This window comes from Labrus bergylta, chromosome 7 (assembly GCF_963930695.1).
Source record: "Labrus bergylta chromosome 7, fLabBer1.1, whole genome shotgun sequence".
NCBI classification, from domain to species: domain Eukaryota; kingdom Metazoa; phylum Chordata; class Actinopteri; order Labriformes; family Labridae; genus Labrus; species Labrus bergylta.
Genome location: NC_089201.1, coordinates 16,761,372 through 16,779,437, shown reverse-complemented (window position 1 = coordinate 16,779,437; position 18,066 = coordinate 16,761,372). Strand labels below are relative to the sequence as shown.

Sequence of the window (18,066 nt, the reverse complement as noted above, 5' to 3'; positions counted from 1 at the left end):
CCCTTTACAACTTAACTTCTTGTGCTCGATATGATCAAAGCAGTCACTGTTTTCAAAAAAATACTAGTAAATTCATTTGCAGTCACTAGAAAACAGTTCACAAATCCTAAAAAGATTCAAGAGCATCAGTTTACCAACCTTGAAAAATGACCACATGGCTACACCAAGTTCTCTTAAAAAGAATCAAAAACTTCAAGTTGTTGCATTAAGCTGCACAAGTTTAGCTACAGCCCGACCGATTAATTTGCCAGGCCGACAATATCAGCCGATATTAGCTTATCCATAGTTATGGGTATCGGCTATTTTTTTCACAGATATGCGCCGATAGTATTGGATTTATTTACAAGTCAAATAGCATTTTATTTAAGTTTCATTGTATTACACTAGCAGTTCTCTTTCACCAGCAGAGGGCGCTATATGGATTACATCAAGCATTATCACCCTCCAGAGTGTCAAGCACGAACATGTGCAGTTAATTTCCAGTTGAGTGACCGTCTTGTCTTCATTAGATATCTTTCCCAAAAGTGTTTGATATCTGATAAATTGACTGGTGAATAAATCGAGTAATATCGGCACATATCTGTGATAAATTAGCCAATACCGATAGTCACTGGATATGCTACTATCGGCTGATATTATCGGCTGGACAATTAATCGATCAGGCTTTTTTTTTTTCACAATAACTGTAAGCATTGTTGCAATACACCTACATCATTTTAATTTGATATTTGATGCTTTTTATGGTTTGAGGGATTGTATAAGTCCCCCTTAGTCCTGCAGAGTTTAAACTATATGTTCAGTTAGAATGACAAATTGAACTGATGTCAACTCAAGTTGAACACAGCTGCTTCTCTTTTTCAGAGGAGGGGGGGGAACTTTACTCTCCTCTCAGCCTACAGGTGGTGTTTACGGTCTAAAGATAGATTCTGGGTGGCGTACCATGCCGCTGTGAAAACACTCCTCCCCTCAACACTTCAAACTGTGGAGGCCAGACAATGGGTTGAATAAAAATCTACTCTGTCCTTTACTTGACGTGAGGATCTCTCCTTTGTGAGGATGAGGACGGTTCTGTTCACGTTGTGTCATCCTGCTGCTTTTAAACGGGAGGTTTTGAATGAGTCAGCACAAACTAAGAGCAGAGAGAGAGACGCTGACAGGATGACAGCAGTGAGGTTGTGAAAGTTGGGTTTGTTAGAAAGAGGAGCTCTGGGTCTCACATTGTTGTGTCATGCTCGTCTCGTTTGTCTTTGTCCTTGTGGCCCTCTTTCTCTGCCTCCAAGTAATTTCTATCACTCTCTCTCTCTCTCTCTCCTTCATTCACTCGTTCAGTCTCCTCGCAGAAACAATCAGAGCCTTGTCAGCCTGCCGCTCCACCGCCACATGTTCATTAGGATTCAGCATCGTTATCTGAGCGTTTACAACTCACACAGAAACTCCACAGAGCAGAAAAACCGAAGCGAGACGAGACGAGTCAGATTTGAAAACACAGCGAGACAATGAAAATGCCTGTACGGGTTAAACAGGACTATCAGCTCTTAAATCACAGCGTTTTACAGCAGGAGGTAAAGGACAGCAGTGTGTGTTCAGACATGATATATAATTAAGTCATTTAAAAAAGAGGAAATGAAAAGGCCTTTTTAGTGCTTCAAGGCGTGAAACCACCAAAACAATCTGCAGATGTTTGATGTAGTTATGATACTGTTACCAAAACTGTAAAATGCCTCAGGTACTGCCTCCAATGTGGCACTGATCTAAGATTACATTTTATACACTCTGAATAAAACCAGTTCTTCGAGGCGCTGGTGGCACAGTGGTTAGTGTGCACGCCCCATTTACCGAGGCTGTAGTCCTCCAAGCGGGCGGCCCAGGTTCGAATCTGCCCTGTGGTCCTTACCCCCACTCTCTCTCTTCCTGAATTTCAACTCTAATAAAAAAAAAGGAACAAAATGCCCCAAATAATGTATATACATCAGTTCTTCTTCATGGGAAAAAAAAAATCAGCAGCATACACGCAGGTAGCCCTTAACTACCACCATGTCTACTTCTGGTAACTACTGGTTTAGTGTTTGTTAGGTAGTTTTAAGTATCAGTGGAAGTGGGAATGGCTCATGAAACCATGACAATTTGAGCCCGACCGATTAATCATTATGAAATGTCCTCATTAGCTGCCTCATTAAGGTCCTCACAAAGCTAAACATAGCGCTCTTTTTTGTTGACCCACATGAACAGAGAGTTATGTCAGAGCCACAGAGGATCACTGGTTTCACTTGTTTCCATTTGCTGCTCTGTTAATCTTCAGAGTGCAACATGTTGAGCTTTGACATCACTTTGTTTTGCTTCGTTTCTGGACTAGAAACTCGATTCTTTTGACGTAGGATACCTTTAAAAAGAAAATGTATTTTAAGTTTCTGGTCACACATTCACCAACACACACACACATTCACATTCACATACATGGTTTCCTTGTGTGACCGGGTGGAGTTTCCTCAGGAGAGAGAGCAATTCAATGCACTGACCGACGCCCTCGCTCTCCTCTGGCCAGGTCACCTCCACTTCAATGGCTGGGTGGGACAGTTGTGTTTGAGTGTGCACGGAAAGAAACGTAAAAGTGACGTCATGTTTCTTTTCCTGAACCTGAATCCAGAGTTGTACATTTCTCTAAACGGGGTGATTTGTACACAGTTTCACCTGACTGATGCCACGTTGTTGCCCAATAAAAACACGTCGTACAACTTTCTAGAATCCACTTCATGTCTGAAGAGCGGAAACAAGAAACCAGTGACAAAACATTTATGATAAAAAATAAACCCTCAAGTTGCTCAGAAGTTGAAAAAAAAAATCATTACTGGTTAGCAAAAGTGTGACGGAAGAGTCACCTCTGACCATGAGGGTGTTTCCATAACAACACTTGGTGCCAGCTGCAGCCTGCGTGTTTGACAAAAAGCAACAAGTAAAGGGAAATTTAAAAAAAATACAAAGTTCAGATCTCCGAGGGAAGAGAGAGCGGGAAGAGACACATATATGTAGATTTCAGAGCATCTACGGGAGCACTGATTGGCCACATGTGTGTTGACAGCAGTCTGGCCAATCAGAGCTCTTGTTTCATTGTCATAGAGCCGCTACAGCGCCGTAATGAAGCCCCGCCGTCATAACGCCTTCAGAGATTCATATTGATTCTTAAAGATGTAATACTGGTGTCACAGTCTTTGAATTCACATTGCATGAAGGCGGTGTGGAAGTGCGAGAGAGCGTGGCACAGAGCGTCCAAGGCGGTGTGAATGTGAGGAACATGATGTCCATTGTCGTGTTTGTGTAGGTCATTCCAGATGTGTTTGTTCACCACCTTATTTGCCTCTATGAAGGTTTATTCTCTGGTGGGCCCACTGCCCAACAGACCTGTAGTATTGCTTAATATGTAAATTATGTAACCTGAAACTTATTTTTTTGAGGACGGTACAGACATGCACACACACACACACAGCGCTGCGCTCCCCTGCTGGTTCAGACGATCCAGTCTTGCTCCTGTAGCGCCTCTGTCACTACCTCTGAAAGCGGCAGAAGAAGGATGACTTTGTCCCCCAATTAAGCCTCTGCAACATTCATACTGAAGGCAAAACGTCATGGGGCTGTAACTAGGACTAAGATGGACCTGTAGATAAGAATGAGCCAGTGTTTCAGTCTGCGTATGATCAAAAAAGTCCATCCAGCATGTGCATACAAAAATTAGGTATTTCTCTTTTCCCTAATCAGAACAGATGAGCTATATAAAATATCACCCCCTGTACATTGGGTAAGAATGAAGGGCTTTTGCAGCCAGCCTTAATTGGACACTCAAAAAACTGCATTTTTTTTGCTTTTCCTCATTGGCTTCATTTTAAATCACAAGAGTTTGCCGCTTGGTCGAAACGGTTTTAAATCCATAAATATTATCAATTATCATGATTATTTTTTTTTGAATGCCACTTCAACTTGAACAACCATACAAACTCTGACAAACAAACTTCAGGACCAACACATTAAATATACGAGAAGTTTCAGAGGAGGTTGATCATGACAATAGAATTCTGGAAGTTGCCATGGTGACAGCTTACACTCTTCATGATGACATCTTCATGTGAGAAGAGCGAGCTCTATCACGGGGCAGTGCTCCTCATGACGGCATAAAAACAAACAGGCTTCTTTAATTAGTCATGTTTCCTGGCTACACAATCACCAGCCCTCCCATCGAGCTGTGGCCCACTCTGACATCATCACAGAGCGACACACAGGAGGCTGAATGAGCCGACTCAGCGATCAATAAAGAGGTTTGTGTAGCTCAGCATTGAACAATGCCCGTTGGACACAATAGAGAGAGGGTCAGCATCTCTATACTCATACTGTGAGTCAATCAATGGATTGTTACCGCCTGATAAAACCGCTCTTGATCGGCATCACCTATTAGCCTCCGGGTGTGATGACCACCGTGGTTATCCGAATCATAAAAAAGGATTTCAGAGCTCTTTCAGGGACTTCTATAGAGTGAAGTCCAAAGGAAATCCAAATGTCAAGCAAATGAGCATTTGGGGAAATTAGTTTGTTTTGAATATGAGGATGTGAACTTCTTAATGGAAGTCAAGAAACGGCAAACATGTACTTCTCAATGATAGAGCCTTAATTTGCATATAAAGTTAAAGAGCGGTCTCCTTTGCTGTGTAATCTTCAAATGATGCCCGGTTTTAGTTTAATTTGGATGGACATTATGGTTTTCTGTTGTTTTTATACCAGGAAAGGGCTTTTAGTAAACATTCCCACAACAAGCTCTAAATGGTTCACTCAGTCCGCCTCTGAGACAAAACTCTGGGCACAAAAACAAGGCAGAAGCTCACTGCTGCTGGTAAGCTCAAGGTCAAGTTTGTGATACTGTCTACATTTCCAGATAAAGAGAGGAGTCACTTACAGCACAGAGCGATGACGCACTCTTCCCAACAGAAATTACAGAAGTCAAACCCATTGACTGATATTATTTCCTCTTTGGTGCATCTCCACCTTACTTTCTTTTAAACCCACTGGGAGAATTCATCATTAAGTGTTTGACACGTGTGCTGAAGTAACCAAAGAAAGTATAAGGAAAACGTGCAAACTCCTCACAGCAATGTCCCATATCTACCCTGTCAGGAGTGTAAAACTCCACAGAGTGTTGACCGACCTTATCCAGGATGAATTTGTTCAGGTACGGCATGTATCCCTGGTTGGAGACGGGACCCTCATCGTCGTCTTTGAAATGCTCCTCCAGAGCCACAGGGTCGTGTGGGATCTTCATCACTGTGCATAAGTTATGGGACAGCACCTGGAAAGATGGGAAAACATCCTCTGTTAGTCATTGATGGGTGAATAACATAACAGTCGTTTTCATTATTAGTGTGAAATGTGTTTATGAAAGCCCAGAATCAGTGAGCATGATGAATCTGCAAGCTCAGGTTTTAGTTTCTCTGGTTGAAGCACTTGGTCCCTCTTCTGTTCAGACAGATATGATGTCATCCTCTTTCAGGTCGGGCTAATAACAGCCCTGAAACTAAAAAAGGGCGAGTTTGAATGATGACTCTTTGGGGGCACAGATGGCCTAGCGGTTAGGTCGTCCCCATTTACAGAGGCAGTAGTCCTCCAAGTGGGCGGCCTGAGTTCAAGTCTGATCTGCAGCTTCTTTCCAGCATCTCATCCCCGACTCTCTCTACTCTATCCACTGCCCTGTCCAAATAAAGGCAAAAGTCCTCAAAGTTGGCTGCCATTAAAACGGATGGTTCAGTATCCGCTATCACTTTGAGTATTCAACAGTAGTCGGTAGTTCAAGTTAAATCAAAATGGTTGTATTTTTGGTCCTTTTAGAAACCAAACAATTAACAGAGAGGTTTAAGATTCATTTGTATGTGTGAATTAGTCTGGTGATGTTCGGCTTCCAGAGACTGAGGTCACTTCTTAAACGGTCCAACCAAAACATGATCATACAAACATGAAGCCCAAAGTGTTTCATGTTGAAACATTTCAACGGGAATACACATTTAGTGGAACTAAAAATAAATAAATCAGTGAGATATAAATAACGGAAACTGACTCTACCCTCTGTCCTATCTCAGACTAAAGAATCACATTCAAATGAAGCCTCATGATTTATTGAAAAATATTGAAACTAATCCAGTAATAATTCATTCATTGGGGGAAATGAACCTAAATGAACTCCTCATGAAGGTTTTATTTCTCAACAATGGACTGACATATCTTTGTTTCAGAAGTAGCATTCAATTTGAGGAACCGAGAATTTTCTAAGAACAAGTCACCCGAATAAAGAGACGCTGTCGGGGGGGGGGGATGCATCATAACACCTGTCACATGTGGAGGGGGGAAAAAAAAGCTGTGAAGACTGAGCGGCAGCTCCTGGCAGCTTTTCACTAATATTTACATTTTTAAAACATCATCTTAAAATTCTACAAGAACTTTTTTGTCTTTTTATTTTTAATCAAATTCGTCAGGTACCATAACATTTTGACTGTCATGCCTCGTCTCTTCCTCAGTGAAAAGGTGATATGATCATAATAGATTAAAAAAAAGTTAAATGCTTATTAAGTGTGCAATAAATAAACTAAGACCCGACCGATATGACTCCAGTGTATTTATACACTGCAGCAGAAACTGAGACATTTTTCCCCTTTTAGTTCCTTGTGTGGATCGAACTTTAAGAAAAAACAACATCCTACACTTCCCATAATGCAACTCAACAGCGGCTCTAATCAGACTCGTTGTCCTTCCTTTAGTAAGTCCAAACATTTCTGTCTCCAGCTGACAAACTTTGACGACGACACCTGACATTTTTCTCTCAGACTGTAAGAAGCTTTGAACCTCGAGCTGCTGAGAGAAACGATCAACAACAATCATGTTTATGTTTCATGTTTATGGAGAGTATGTGAGTGAAAGATAGACAGCTTCACATATCAGATCTTTCTTATCACTGAGCACACCTGTCTGGTGTTGAAACTGGTCCTTTGGAGATATAAAACAAGTAGCTGTACATCTTTAGATTCAGAGTTAGCCGACCTACAAACCTGACCTTCACTGTTGATTCCTGCTTAAATTGATGATGATGAGTAAATGATTGGCCGACACACCGCTGGAGTAATGTGGGTGTGTCTCTCAGTTGAATACATGTTACGAAATATCCACAGGAAATATGTCAAGTACACTTCTGCCCCAGTCTACTCGGAGACTGACTCAGTTTACACAAATCGCTGAAAGTGTCAACATCACAACCATCACCATGACGCTGGTTGATGTAACTGCACATTTACTCAATACCTAAACCTTTAAAGTCAGAGGACGGTGTCAGACTCTTTTCTTCACTGCATTCATCTGACAGCTTTATTGATTTTTTTAATGAGTTGATCATCTAGCAGACATCACATTGAGCTTCATAGATGAGAAGATTTGTTTCCCTTTTTTGAGTTCATTTTGAATTGTTTACAGTTTGGGACATAAAATGTAATTTGAATGTGTCACTTTGGGCTCCTTCTGACATTAGGCTCTGTGCTTTTCTGTTTACATGTCGATTGTATTTGTTTCTGTTGTTTTTATTTATTTACTCTTCATACCGTGGAAGCAGCTGGATGTTTGCATCACTTTGAGTCCCAGACAAATTTCTCCAAGGGGAAAACAAAGTGCATCGTATCACATATATTTATGTCTTTGTGCTGTTTTTAGGATGTGTAAAATGTGTAAAGATCCTGTATATGGACCTCTGATGCAAACTTCCCCTTAGGGACAACCAAGATTTTCCAATCCAATACAATCGTACCGCATCACATAGTACCGCATCGTAACATATTATACAGCATCATATCCTTTTGCATCACATTACAACACAGCCTTCCTTACTAGTTTTCAACTTTTTACTACCCAAAATAAAATCAGTAAGTTAGTGGAGATAATACTAAGCAGACTAATGAATAATTATTATACCCTCAGTATTTCATAATGAGCTGAACTCCAATACTTAAATCCAATGTTTACATTCATACACGAGTAATAATAACCTGATGATAGAAACTGTCTGTAAGATTAGACATTGGTCTGCATTGTTTTGGCTACTTAAAAAAATAAGGTCATACTCCTCATTGGACTTCAAAGTGATGAGATTTCTACTGGAGTAAAAAATAATCTCATAAGGAAAAGAGATGTGACATGATGTTCTCTTTAACCTTCTTAGTTCATTTTTAACTTTATGCACACATTAACCTGTTTATAGAGGAGGTTTACTTGTATTAACCTAGTTGTGTTTGTAGTTTTATTCAAGTAAATGATCTAGCCTGAACACTTTGTCCAGCACACTAAGTTTTCTACCTCCCTGTTGTTTTAAAGTCAAACTAAACTATATTAAAATTACGTCACAATTCTTAACTCTTCATTGAATCAATCAAACAGAGTATTTACAGTAGTTTGGTTGTTTATCCTGCTAGAGACACGTTATTAGCTGTCTTTAATCAGAGTCAAACTGTCCACAGGTGCGTCTCTGGTTCTGAGACGCACAAAGTCAAGAGCAGGAAGAAAAGCGCTCAAAATAAAGCACAAACATGTGGATGCACACAAAGGACTACACTTTGGCACCGAGTTTCCTGCTTGGCTTATGTTCAGCTCACACAGCTAATAAAGAAAAATAAAGAAACGAATGAAATAGAAGTTTACCTTGAGCTGAGATTTGGACACTTTCCCGCTTTTGTCCACATCCAGAGCTGTGAACGCGTGCCAGATGGACTTCAGGAGTTCTTCGCGCAGCGGCATCTTTAAACTTTAATATAAAACTTGTTTCTCTTTGTCTGTCTGTCTGTGTTTCTGTGTGTGTATCTGTGTCTGTGTCTGTGTTTCTGTGTGTGTATCTGTGTCTGTGTCTGTGTGTGTGTTTCTTCCTCTGACGCTGTGTGAGAGTCTGCTCTTTGTCGTCTGGTGGACTCAATGAGAAGGAACAGTCACATGAGGCGCTGTCACTGTTTGCGCTGCGTGTTCAGCGTGGAAATGAGAGAAGAGCTGCAGCTCCGCTCAGCGAGGAAAACACACACACACACACACACACACACGCACACACACACACACACACACACGCACACACACACACACACACACACACACACAAACTCAGGGTGAGTTTAACTTAACCTCTACACAAGAATAAACTATCAGGCTGCACATGTTTTATATCAAATGACTTCTTGTGTTTCTAAACTGACGAGAAAACTCATTTGAAGTTGGGGTGTAGTGGTTAAAAGTCTTCAATCTCCAATCAGATTAATGCTGAGGAGTTCACACTCTCACTGCGCATGCGCAATCAGAGCCCAACACAGGGATGAAACACTTCAAAACAAAGGTGGTGAAACTATTTGTTTTAATGATTTTTTTTTAATTGTCCTTAATGTTTTGTAAAAAATAACATATATTCCATGCAGGAAAAAAACTTAAATGTTATTTGATATTTATTTTACTGAATTTAAAGATAAAACTATACTATTTTTGCATGACACAAACTCAACTTTGATCTCATTGCAAAAATAATGTGTCATTCTGAAAGGCTTTGTTCGCTGAAACAAAAATCCAAAGGTTACTAATCAACATTTATTTTATTTTTACTGCAGGGCTGAGTTTGTTTTATGTTTTGTAAAGAAATAAAACTGGTAAATAAATGCACTAAATCAAAAGGACAGTACTTCCCTCTGAATTGTTATGGAGAAGATGCTGAGGTTGAATACATTTACCTTTGACCTGTAGCCTACTCATGTTTGCACTCCTTGAGTAATGGTCTTATTTACATTCAATCACTGATGTTGGTGATCTCAGAGCTCATCGTCGATCAGTACCATGAAAACACTTTTAGAGGGGAAACCAGCTAAATGTGTTTTTCACTAAGGGTCAGAGTGGGTCAGTGTGTTTGTTTCTCTCCCTCCCTCTGCACGTCGGTGCTCTCCTCTCCACAGCACAGAAAGCAGGAGAGAGGGGAGGGCAGTCACAAGAGGGTCATATAGAGGTGCTGCCCTGAGGGCTCACAAGATTTAAACAACAGCAGCGGCCCAAAATGTGCAAATTTAGCAAAGACAGTAGGAAACCTCCCTAAGGGCCTCCGTTGCGAGCCTCATTGTTGTGGAAACCAACGATTTTTTATTAAAGTCAACCAAAAGTGGAAGAGGAGCGAGCGTCGGGACGATGGCAGACATGATGGTGATAAATGCGGGTTGTAGGGCCCCCAATTATTTCTTGCCTGGGGCCCCAGCAGACTCTAGAATGACCTCTGTGGTCATGTAGTGATCATGTGTGAAAATGGGAGATGAGATTACTAGCGGCAGTAGCTCAGTCTGTAGGGACTCAGGTTGGGAACCGGAGGGTCACGGGTTGTATTTCCAGCGTGTCTGGAAATTGGTCTGGTAGCTGGAGAGATGCCCTTGAGCAAGGCTCCGTACCCCCACTCACCAGCTCAGGAGCACTCACTGTGGGCAGCCCCCCCTCAGTCTGTTTGTAGCATCTTCAACAACAAAATTGGATTTCCACCTGCGGGATTGATAAAGTAAATCTTCTTACTTGTTGTCGTCTGATGTGGCATCATAGTTTTTTGTTGTGAAGTAATTTTGTGTTAGTTTAAATTCAGTAAAAGTTTTGGCTTCACATTTAGTTGTTTTAGAAACGTAAATTAATTTGTGCATTTACTTCAGTTTGCTGATATTCATTCCTCATATTTCTTCTTCATTCCTGGATTTAAATATTTATTGTTACTCCCTCATCCTCTAGCCATCTCAGCGGGACTTAACAGTCAGTTCCAGTGGAAACCAGAAACACGTTTCTCTCTTGTGTTTCTTTGTACAAACTCTCAACATGTGACATCTGGGTGTGACAAACAGACGTTATTTCAGCTTTGTGCTGGACAAACATCGTTCAGCAGTTTAAAAGGAAATCAGCAGTTAAAGTTTTTAGGGTCAGCAGCGTCTGAATCTCAAGAGAAAACACCTCCTCTGTAGCTCCAGTAATGTTGATTTTGTAGTCCAGCATCTAAATAACCTTTCACAATAATTCAAGATGATTTTAATTTTATGGCTGCAACTTTTTGTCCTCGTGTCGCTCGGCATGAAGTGCTGACCGATGTCGAAGGAATACTTTCATGAACAGACAGAAACCCCCCTCTAGGTAGAAATAAGATCCATCTTTACACTGAATCAAGTAAATATAAAACCAACAATTTATCAGAGAGTCAAGAGAGGACTGCCATCTAGACCAATCTATTAATCAAACATTCTTTGTGGGAAACAGAGTGATCATTTCTTTAACTACGAGGGCGATGGTAGCCTAATGGTTAGTGCATGTGCCCCATGTACGGAGGCTGTAGTCCTCCAAGAAGACGACCTGGGTTAGAATCCGACATGTAGCTCCTTTCCTGCATGTCATTCCCCCCCTCTATCTACTGTCCCCTCTCTGAAGTAAAAGCCCAAAAATAAACCTTGTAAAAATGAAACCTAATAGACATCATGTGACAGATCTAAAAGCTTTCTGAATTGGTTTACATCACACTGAAACAACAGGAGGTGTGGGTGGTGAGAATTTATTAAAAGAACATATGTACAAACAGTTACATCAACAACAAAAAAAAGGGATTGTGTGTTACAGGTTGAAAGAACAAAAAGATGAGGAAGATTTTTCTAAACAGTAATTAAAGGCGGGTCTTATGGTAAAAAGAAAAAAAAGAAAGAAAAGGAGTTGAACACATGACGATCGAGAGAACGGTATAATGATTGTTCTAATGCTACAGGCAGGGTTGGCAGCACCAATCAACAGGGACACTGAAACACTCTGGATTAAATTTCACAGATAACGAGTTCGACTGGATTTTGGTTCTTTAAACCGACTGGATGATTTTCTAGAAATGGCATGATCCATTTTACCATCCCATCAGGAAATAAAAATGTGTAAATAAGGCGGTCGAGGTGGGGAAATGGACTCCTGCTACATGAAAATAAGAGCCAATGACCTTGAGAACGATCCAACCTGGAATTGGCCAAACCCTGATACACACAAAAACATCAATAGCAGCAGTTTTTCTCTTTTTTCTTCTCCGGCAATATCCAACGTGTTGCCTCCAAAGTGCTCCTTTACAAACAGAAATCGTCAGTTCTCAGCCCCTCTGGTATCCAGCATCAGACGTTTGACAGGCAGTAAGGTGCGTGCAGCTACGGCGAGTACATTCACGCTGAAGAAGAGAGCTTCACTGCAGCTTCTGGTCTTTGTCGAGGGAAGTGCAAGGACAGAAACAGAAGGAGAGCCTGATGTCTATGCAAAGAAAGGAATGACAAAGTGTAGAAAGGTACAGGAAGTACCTTGAGGATTATTTTTCCAAAGATGAAAGTCCATCAGGAAAAAAAGAAGGGCTGAACTATGTTGGTAATGAGAGACTTATCGAGTTGATTTCCAGTTTGGTAACAGTCTGCACAGCTTCGACTGGGCGTTCGAGCCCAACAACACGACTGACAGGCTTCTCCTCAACAAAAGAGACCAGTTCTTTTCTGAGCAGGTTTATTTATAAAAAAGGTCCATGAGCCTTCATGTTTTCTCTTCCTGTCAGGGTGGATTAAAGTCTCAGTAGATGGTGAGGCTGACCGATCGGTTCATCTTCTTGCCAATGAGTCTGTTGGTTCTGGGGTTGGACTGGAGTGTGGAGCGGGTCAGGACCCGGTCTGTGGACAAAACCTTCTCCTCAGCTGCGGCTCGGGCCTGCTGGGCCTTCTTCAGCTCCCTGAGGACAAGCGAGGAAAGTTCAGCGTTAATGAAGCTAGAAGTGAACAATCCAATACTCTGACCAACATTTAACACAGGAGAAGCTGGAAACACAATGGCTCACATGTTCTTAATAAAAAGTTCATGACTTGATCATGAGCATGATTAACAATTGAGTTCATTGAATGTTACGGCACCAACTCAAGATTTTCCTTCAGGATGCAAGACAATCTGGAAAGATAACACCTTGTCTAGATCCCCAAACACTTGTGATGTCTTTGATTTTGGAACCCTAACCCACATCTGAGGAGCTGACACAAGGTGATCTCAGTGTTTCTCTTAGGTTTACAGCTTTTTTTTTTTTTTTTGGGGGGGAGACACACAGCAACACAAACACTTTGTGTTCATGTGTTACTTTTAATGACAGCTGTCCTTTTGTATCGGAAAGGTATCCTAAATGACTTCTTTCCCTGATTTCCGACTCTATCCTATCTCCACAATGAAAAAAAAAAAAGGCACAAAAAGCCCCCAAAAATACAATTTTTTTTTACTTGACGGCCTTCAAATAATGAAAGAGGGTTCAGTTCTTGCTGTGTTATTTTTTTTAAGATGTTGTGTACTTACTTTTGAAGCAGTGCGTTCTTGAACTTCTCAGCGTTGAGCTCGACTCGGAGCTGGTCTGCGCTCATCCGGGCAGCTGTAAGGAGCACCGGGTGTTTGATGAGCTCAGAGGTCGATGGTCGTCTGCTGGGATCAGGATGGATCATCAGCTGGAGAAGTAAAAGGAAAACATAAGAATAAGTCAAACATGGACACACTGATGAAAAAACAAAAACAGATTTGACCAGAAATGTGAGTAACTAGAAGTCATCTCTCACTGTGGTTCTTATAAACCTGAAACAGAGAGCTTATGTCCAACGTTACCTTGAGAAGACTGAGGAAATCTTGAGAGAGCACTTGTGGGATGGCGGGGAGTTTCCCCTGTCGGATCTCGTGCCATTTGTCTCCGTTTGTTGGAAGAGGCTCCGCCCCCGAGGCACTGACGACTGTCAGAGCAAGAGCGAAGATATCTGCCTTCCTCAAGTTGCTGTAGTTCTGCAGAGGGACATCAGGCACACATGGAGAAACATTAACACCTCTGTGAACCCCTACTGGTACCACAGTAATAATAAGTTTTAAAGTGCGAGGACAAACCTCTTGTAAAACTTCATTCGCGAGGTATCGGCTGTCTCCCTCCTCCACCTGCGGGTTGTTCACTCGTGTTACATGACCCAGATCACCTAGAGAGGGGAAGCATACGGGACAGGTTAAATATATGGAGATAGAAATGGGAATAACATTTAACATCAAGCTTTAAAGCACAGTGGAGGCTGCTCACCTATTTTGTAGACAACGCTGGGGGTCAGTCCTTCATCATCATCACACTCATCACAGCTCGATATAGATTTACGGGAAATAAAGATGTTACCTGAGAAGAACAAGGAAACATTAAGACTCAAGCTCACAATAAGATCAAGAACAGTTATACAACAGCAACAATAATTATCACACCACAAAAGCACTCACTGGGTTTGATGTCCATGTGCACCAGGGAAGTTGAGTGGATGTATTTGAGTCCCCGTGTGACTTGCAGCAGCAGATCTTTCAGCTCCAGCTCCGTCAGGTAACTGAGCCGCCTGTAGTTTTCTGTGATGACGTCCGACAGCGTGCCGCCGTTGCAGTACTCGTTCTGTATGAGCATGTGGTCGTCCTCGGCCCATGCTGAGTAGTAGCGCACCACATGGGGATGCTGGCCCAGCACGGCGTGGGCGTACACCTCCCGCAGGGCGTTCTGTCTGTAGAGGAAGAGGGGGAGGAAGGGGAACAGACGGTTTTAATTAGAGACAGGCCTGAAGGAGGTTAAGCTGAAAGAGAGAGAAAAAAAAAAAAAAAAAGGTTCCTCCGGTCTGCACAGTTAACATATTTAACTCCTCTGTTCACTCAAGCAAAGGAAACGTTTGATGACTTCAGGTTCAGTGTGTGCAGGGCAATAAAACGACATTGTCAGTGGATCAAATATTTACATACAAGAAAACAACGGGATACGCTGTCAACATACGACAGATTGTTACAAACGGCACTTACTCGTCCACTGATCCTGCCAGGGGTTTCTTCGACCTCTTGATGGCGTAGATACAGCCGTCGAGTCTTTTCACACACTTGAACACGGCGCCAAACTCTCCACAGCCGATCTTCTCCAGCTCAAGGAACTCAGAGGTGTACCTGGACATCATGTTGCTTTCCATCATGGTAATCCTCTGAGATGCAGAGAGAGAAGAACCGATTATTACAACTACAGGTTTCTGACCTAGAACACAAAGCTAATAAAAGAAGGGAACTTTGCTCTGGGAAACAAGTTACTTTTAACAGTTTCATCACAATTTATATATCAATCATCTTATCTGATTAATCTAAAAAAACCTGCAACAGTATTCTAAGTTTCAATTTTGTAATTTCACAAAAGAACATATTTGGATTCCCCCCCGATCAAGTTTTTCCCCCAGTATTTTGTATTTTTTTATGGGCTGTAGATGAGTTACAAAACTAGGGAAGCAACTTACAATAAAGTTTATAATTAAATAGAAACAGACTATTTATTCACACAAATGATGAAAATCCATGAATGTGTTTATTACCTTAGATGGGGGCAGTATTTCTTCCTCTCCCTCACCGTCACTCGCCTCCATGTCTTCTCCACAGGAGCTGAAAAGGTCAGAGACAATAGATGTTTTGTTAGCATTCTGTACAGCAGGGGGCAGCACCAGGGGCTTCACAAGCACATGGCAGAGTTCACCAGTAACCATGAGGTCCTGGTTCCCAGCCAAACCTCCTGTTCCTAGTCAACGGCTTTAACGTATCAGGTTATAATAACAATGGGTTTGATCTGTGTTCAAGATGAGACAAAAGATTTTCATAACAGCTCTGCTACCCGTTATTAACACACTCTGTGGTCTTCAAGGGGGGACGTTAGAATAAACCAACAGAATAAGATAAGAAATGTGTAATCAAATATCAACTGACTGCAACTTCTTCACTCCAACAGCCACTTTAGAGAACTACTAGAATCTGTGAGTCTTTTAGGGACAACAATGTTTGAGATTGATCTGGAGATCATGAAGAAACATACTCATTCCAGTGCGCCCGTTTCCTGTTGTTTCTCTGCTGTGTGGCCGACTGTATGAGGAGGGAGTCCGGCGTGAAGGGGTTAAAGTTGACCAGCGGGGTCTGCTGTCTCCGGCTGTCTGTGATTGACTTTCCTGACGGCTCCACATTCTTGAACAGGGCGACTCTCCTGCTGGAGGATCCCGGGCCAGAGCCCCTCGCTCTGGACAACAGACTCTGAAAAAAAGACAGATTCACGGATTCGTTAATATTTGAAAGAAGGAGCAGAAAGGGAAAACTGGGACTAAGTGACTTAAAGTGCCCTTCCCTTAAAAACCAGGTTACACTAAATAATATGTGGTTAGAAGCTCTCAAATAAAGTGTTATGGAATAAAATTGTCATTGAAAAATTAAAAGGCCAAGAAATTCAGTAATCTAAAAAAAAAAGAAAAGAAAAAAAAAAGACATGCCCAGACATACAACTCCCAGTCGCTGAGTCATCTGGCTGTCTGACTACTACAGTGAGAACATTATGTAAGCAACAGTACAGTTGTCTTTTAAATGGGTCACTGTGCTCAACTGACACAGCCCCACTTTCCATTTAAATTCAAAAATTTGACCTGGTATGTTGTTATGTAAGCTTGGTCCTGGTTTACTTTGGCTTTTTTTTTTTCCAGTTGCACATCTGGCATTGGCTCCAGGAGCAGCCATGCCTTTATTTAAAGGGCGTAAACGGCTCAGAAGATTTAAAAGACTTTTGTGCACTTTAAAGTCTTGGGTGCGGGTGTGTTTGCAAGATCATATCAGTTTGAAACTAGTTGAATTCATGATCCTTCACTCTGCAAAAGAGCACACCTGCACAACATTTTAGATTTGACCTACTTTAGGACCTACTTTTCATATATAGGTGACCTACATTGCATTTGATATACACTAAAGACGCAGCCAAATCTGTGTCAGTAGAGCTTAAAATAGTTTGATGTTTTATTCAGAAACTGATCCCAATAAATGACACTTTTGGGTCAGCATCGAGCAATTACCTGGTTTTGGCATATTTGTCTTGTTTCACAACTAACACAAGGCTGTGAGTTTTTAAGAGTTCAAAAAACTGAATCAAGTTTAGAGATGTTTAAACTTATTTGATGGTGTTTCTGCAATATATTGGAATAAAAATAAAAACATTATTTCATAGCAAACTGACCTTTGGTGTGTGTGGTGTATCAAACAATCGGAGGTTTCTGAAGGTTTTATGTGGAGGTGTGTCGGGACAGTCCGGGATCGGGGAGCTGGACCCCTCTCCGTCGTCCTGCACATAAGACCGCTCCGGCGACGCTCCGTACAGCCGGGACATCTTCCTCGGCGACGGCGAACAATTGGCAAAGATAACACTGCTCGGTGACCGCAGGTGAGACGGGGACCCAAAGCTCTCCTCGTCCCAAAGCTCCACGTCGTCGTCCCCGCTGGCGGTCTGGTTCAGGGGGCTGCTGCCTCCCTCCAGCAGCTTGTCCACGGTGTCCCTCCGAGCTGGCATCGGGGAATCCAGCTCCGTGAATCCAGACTCTCCCCCTGTGCTGTTGTTAACGTCCTCAATGGGGTCGTCCTCCCCGTCGCTCGACGTGAACTGTAACTTCTGACGAATGGGTCGAGATTTCGGGGAAGGGGATCCGTGTCTGTGGCGACCGTAGCTCGACATTTTTCAGGATTTAAACCCCGGCTGCGTCGACGGGAAAACACGCGGTTGGACCCCCCCACTACTAATGTAGTGAAGTTTCTCGCCAAATACACCCAAGTTAGACAACTTGTAACTACCTTAAATAAAAGGTATCGCTTTAAAGATTGTCCAAAATACCTATAAAAGTGTTAAAAGCTATGTTAGCATCCGAGGGAAAGTTAGCTTGTTTGCTAGCTCCTACACGCCCATCCAGCGAACAGAAATGGCCCCGGAGTAGTTCGCGATTATTCAGTCACACATTAAAAACAAATACAGAACCACCGGGTCCGTCGAGTTTCGGTATCCGTCACAGCAGTTCTTGATGTCTCTCCGACGCAACAAAAAACCACGTCTTTCCACCCTAAAAGCAAAACAATGTTTACAAAAAAAAGTTTGAATGAGTCAACACTCAACCCCTCTTCTTATCACGCGCGTGGCAAAGGACTTCC

The 18,066-nt window shown here is 42.0% G+C and overlaps 2 protein-coding genes across 2 annotated transcripts in view; both read right to left on the bottom strand.

Moving 5' to 3' along the window:
* The window catches only part of swap70b (switching B cell complex subunit SWAP70b), a 29,505-nt gene extending 20,534 nt beyond the window's left edge, over nt 1-8,971 (bottom strand). Inside the window, exons 1-2 of the mRNA XM_020636460.3 lie at nt 8,707-8,971; nt 5,186-5,326 (exon numbers count right to left, since the gene is read on the bottom strand). Of these exons, the coding sequence (XP_020492116.1) occupies nt 5,186-5,326; nt 8,707-8,802 (237 nt within the window). The 5' untranslated portion in view covers nt 8,803-8,971. The remainder of the gene's footprint in view (nt 1-5,185; nt 5,327-8,706) is intronic.
* Nucleotides 8,972-11,580: 2,609 nt separating this feature from the next.
* On the bottom strand, nt 11,581-18,066 carry wee1 (WEE1 G2 checkpoint kinase). Its single transcript, XM_020636433.3, has 10 exons — nt 17,108-18,066; nt 15,932-16,143; nt 15,441-15,507; nt 14,890-15,062; nt 14,332-14,600; nt 14,144-14,233; nt 13,960-14,045; nt 13,690-13,860; nt 13,390-13,535; nt 11,581-12,784 (listed from the first exon to the last, which is right to left on the bottom strand). Exons 1-10 carry the CDS (start codon nt 17,597-17,599, stop codon nt 12,628-12,630), a joined length of 1,863 nt encoding a protein of 620 aa, XP_020492089.1. The 5' UTR covers nt 17,600-18,066; the 3' UTR covers nt 11,581-12,627.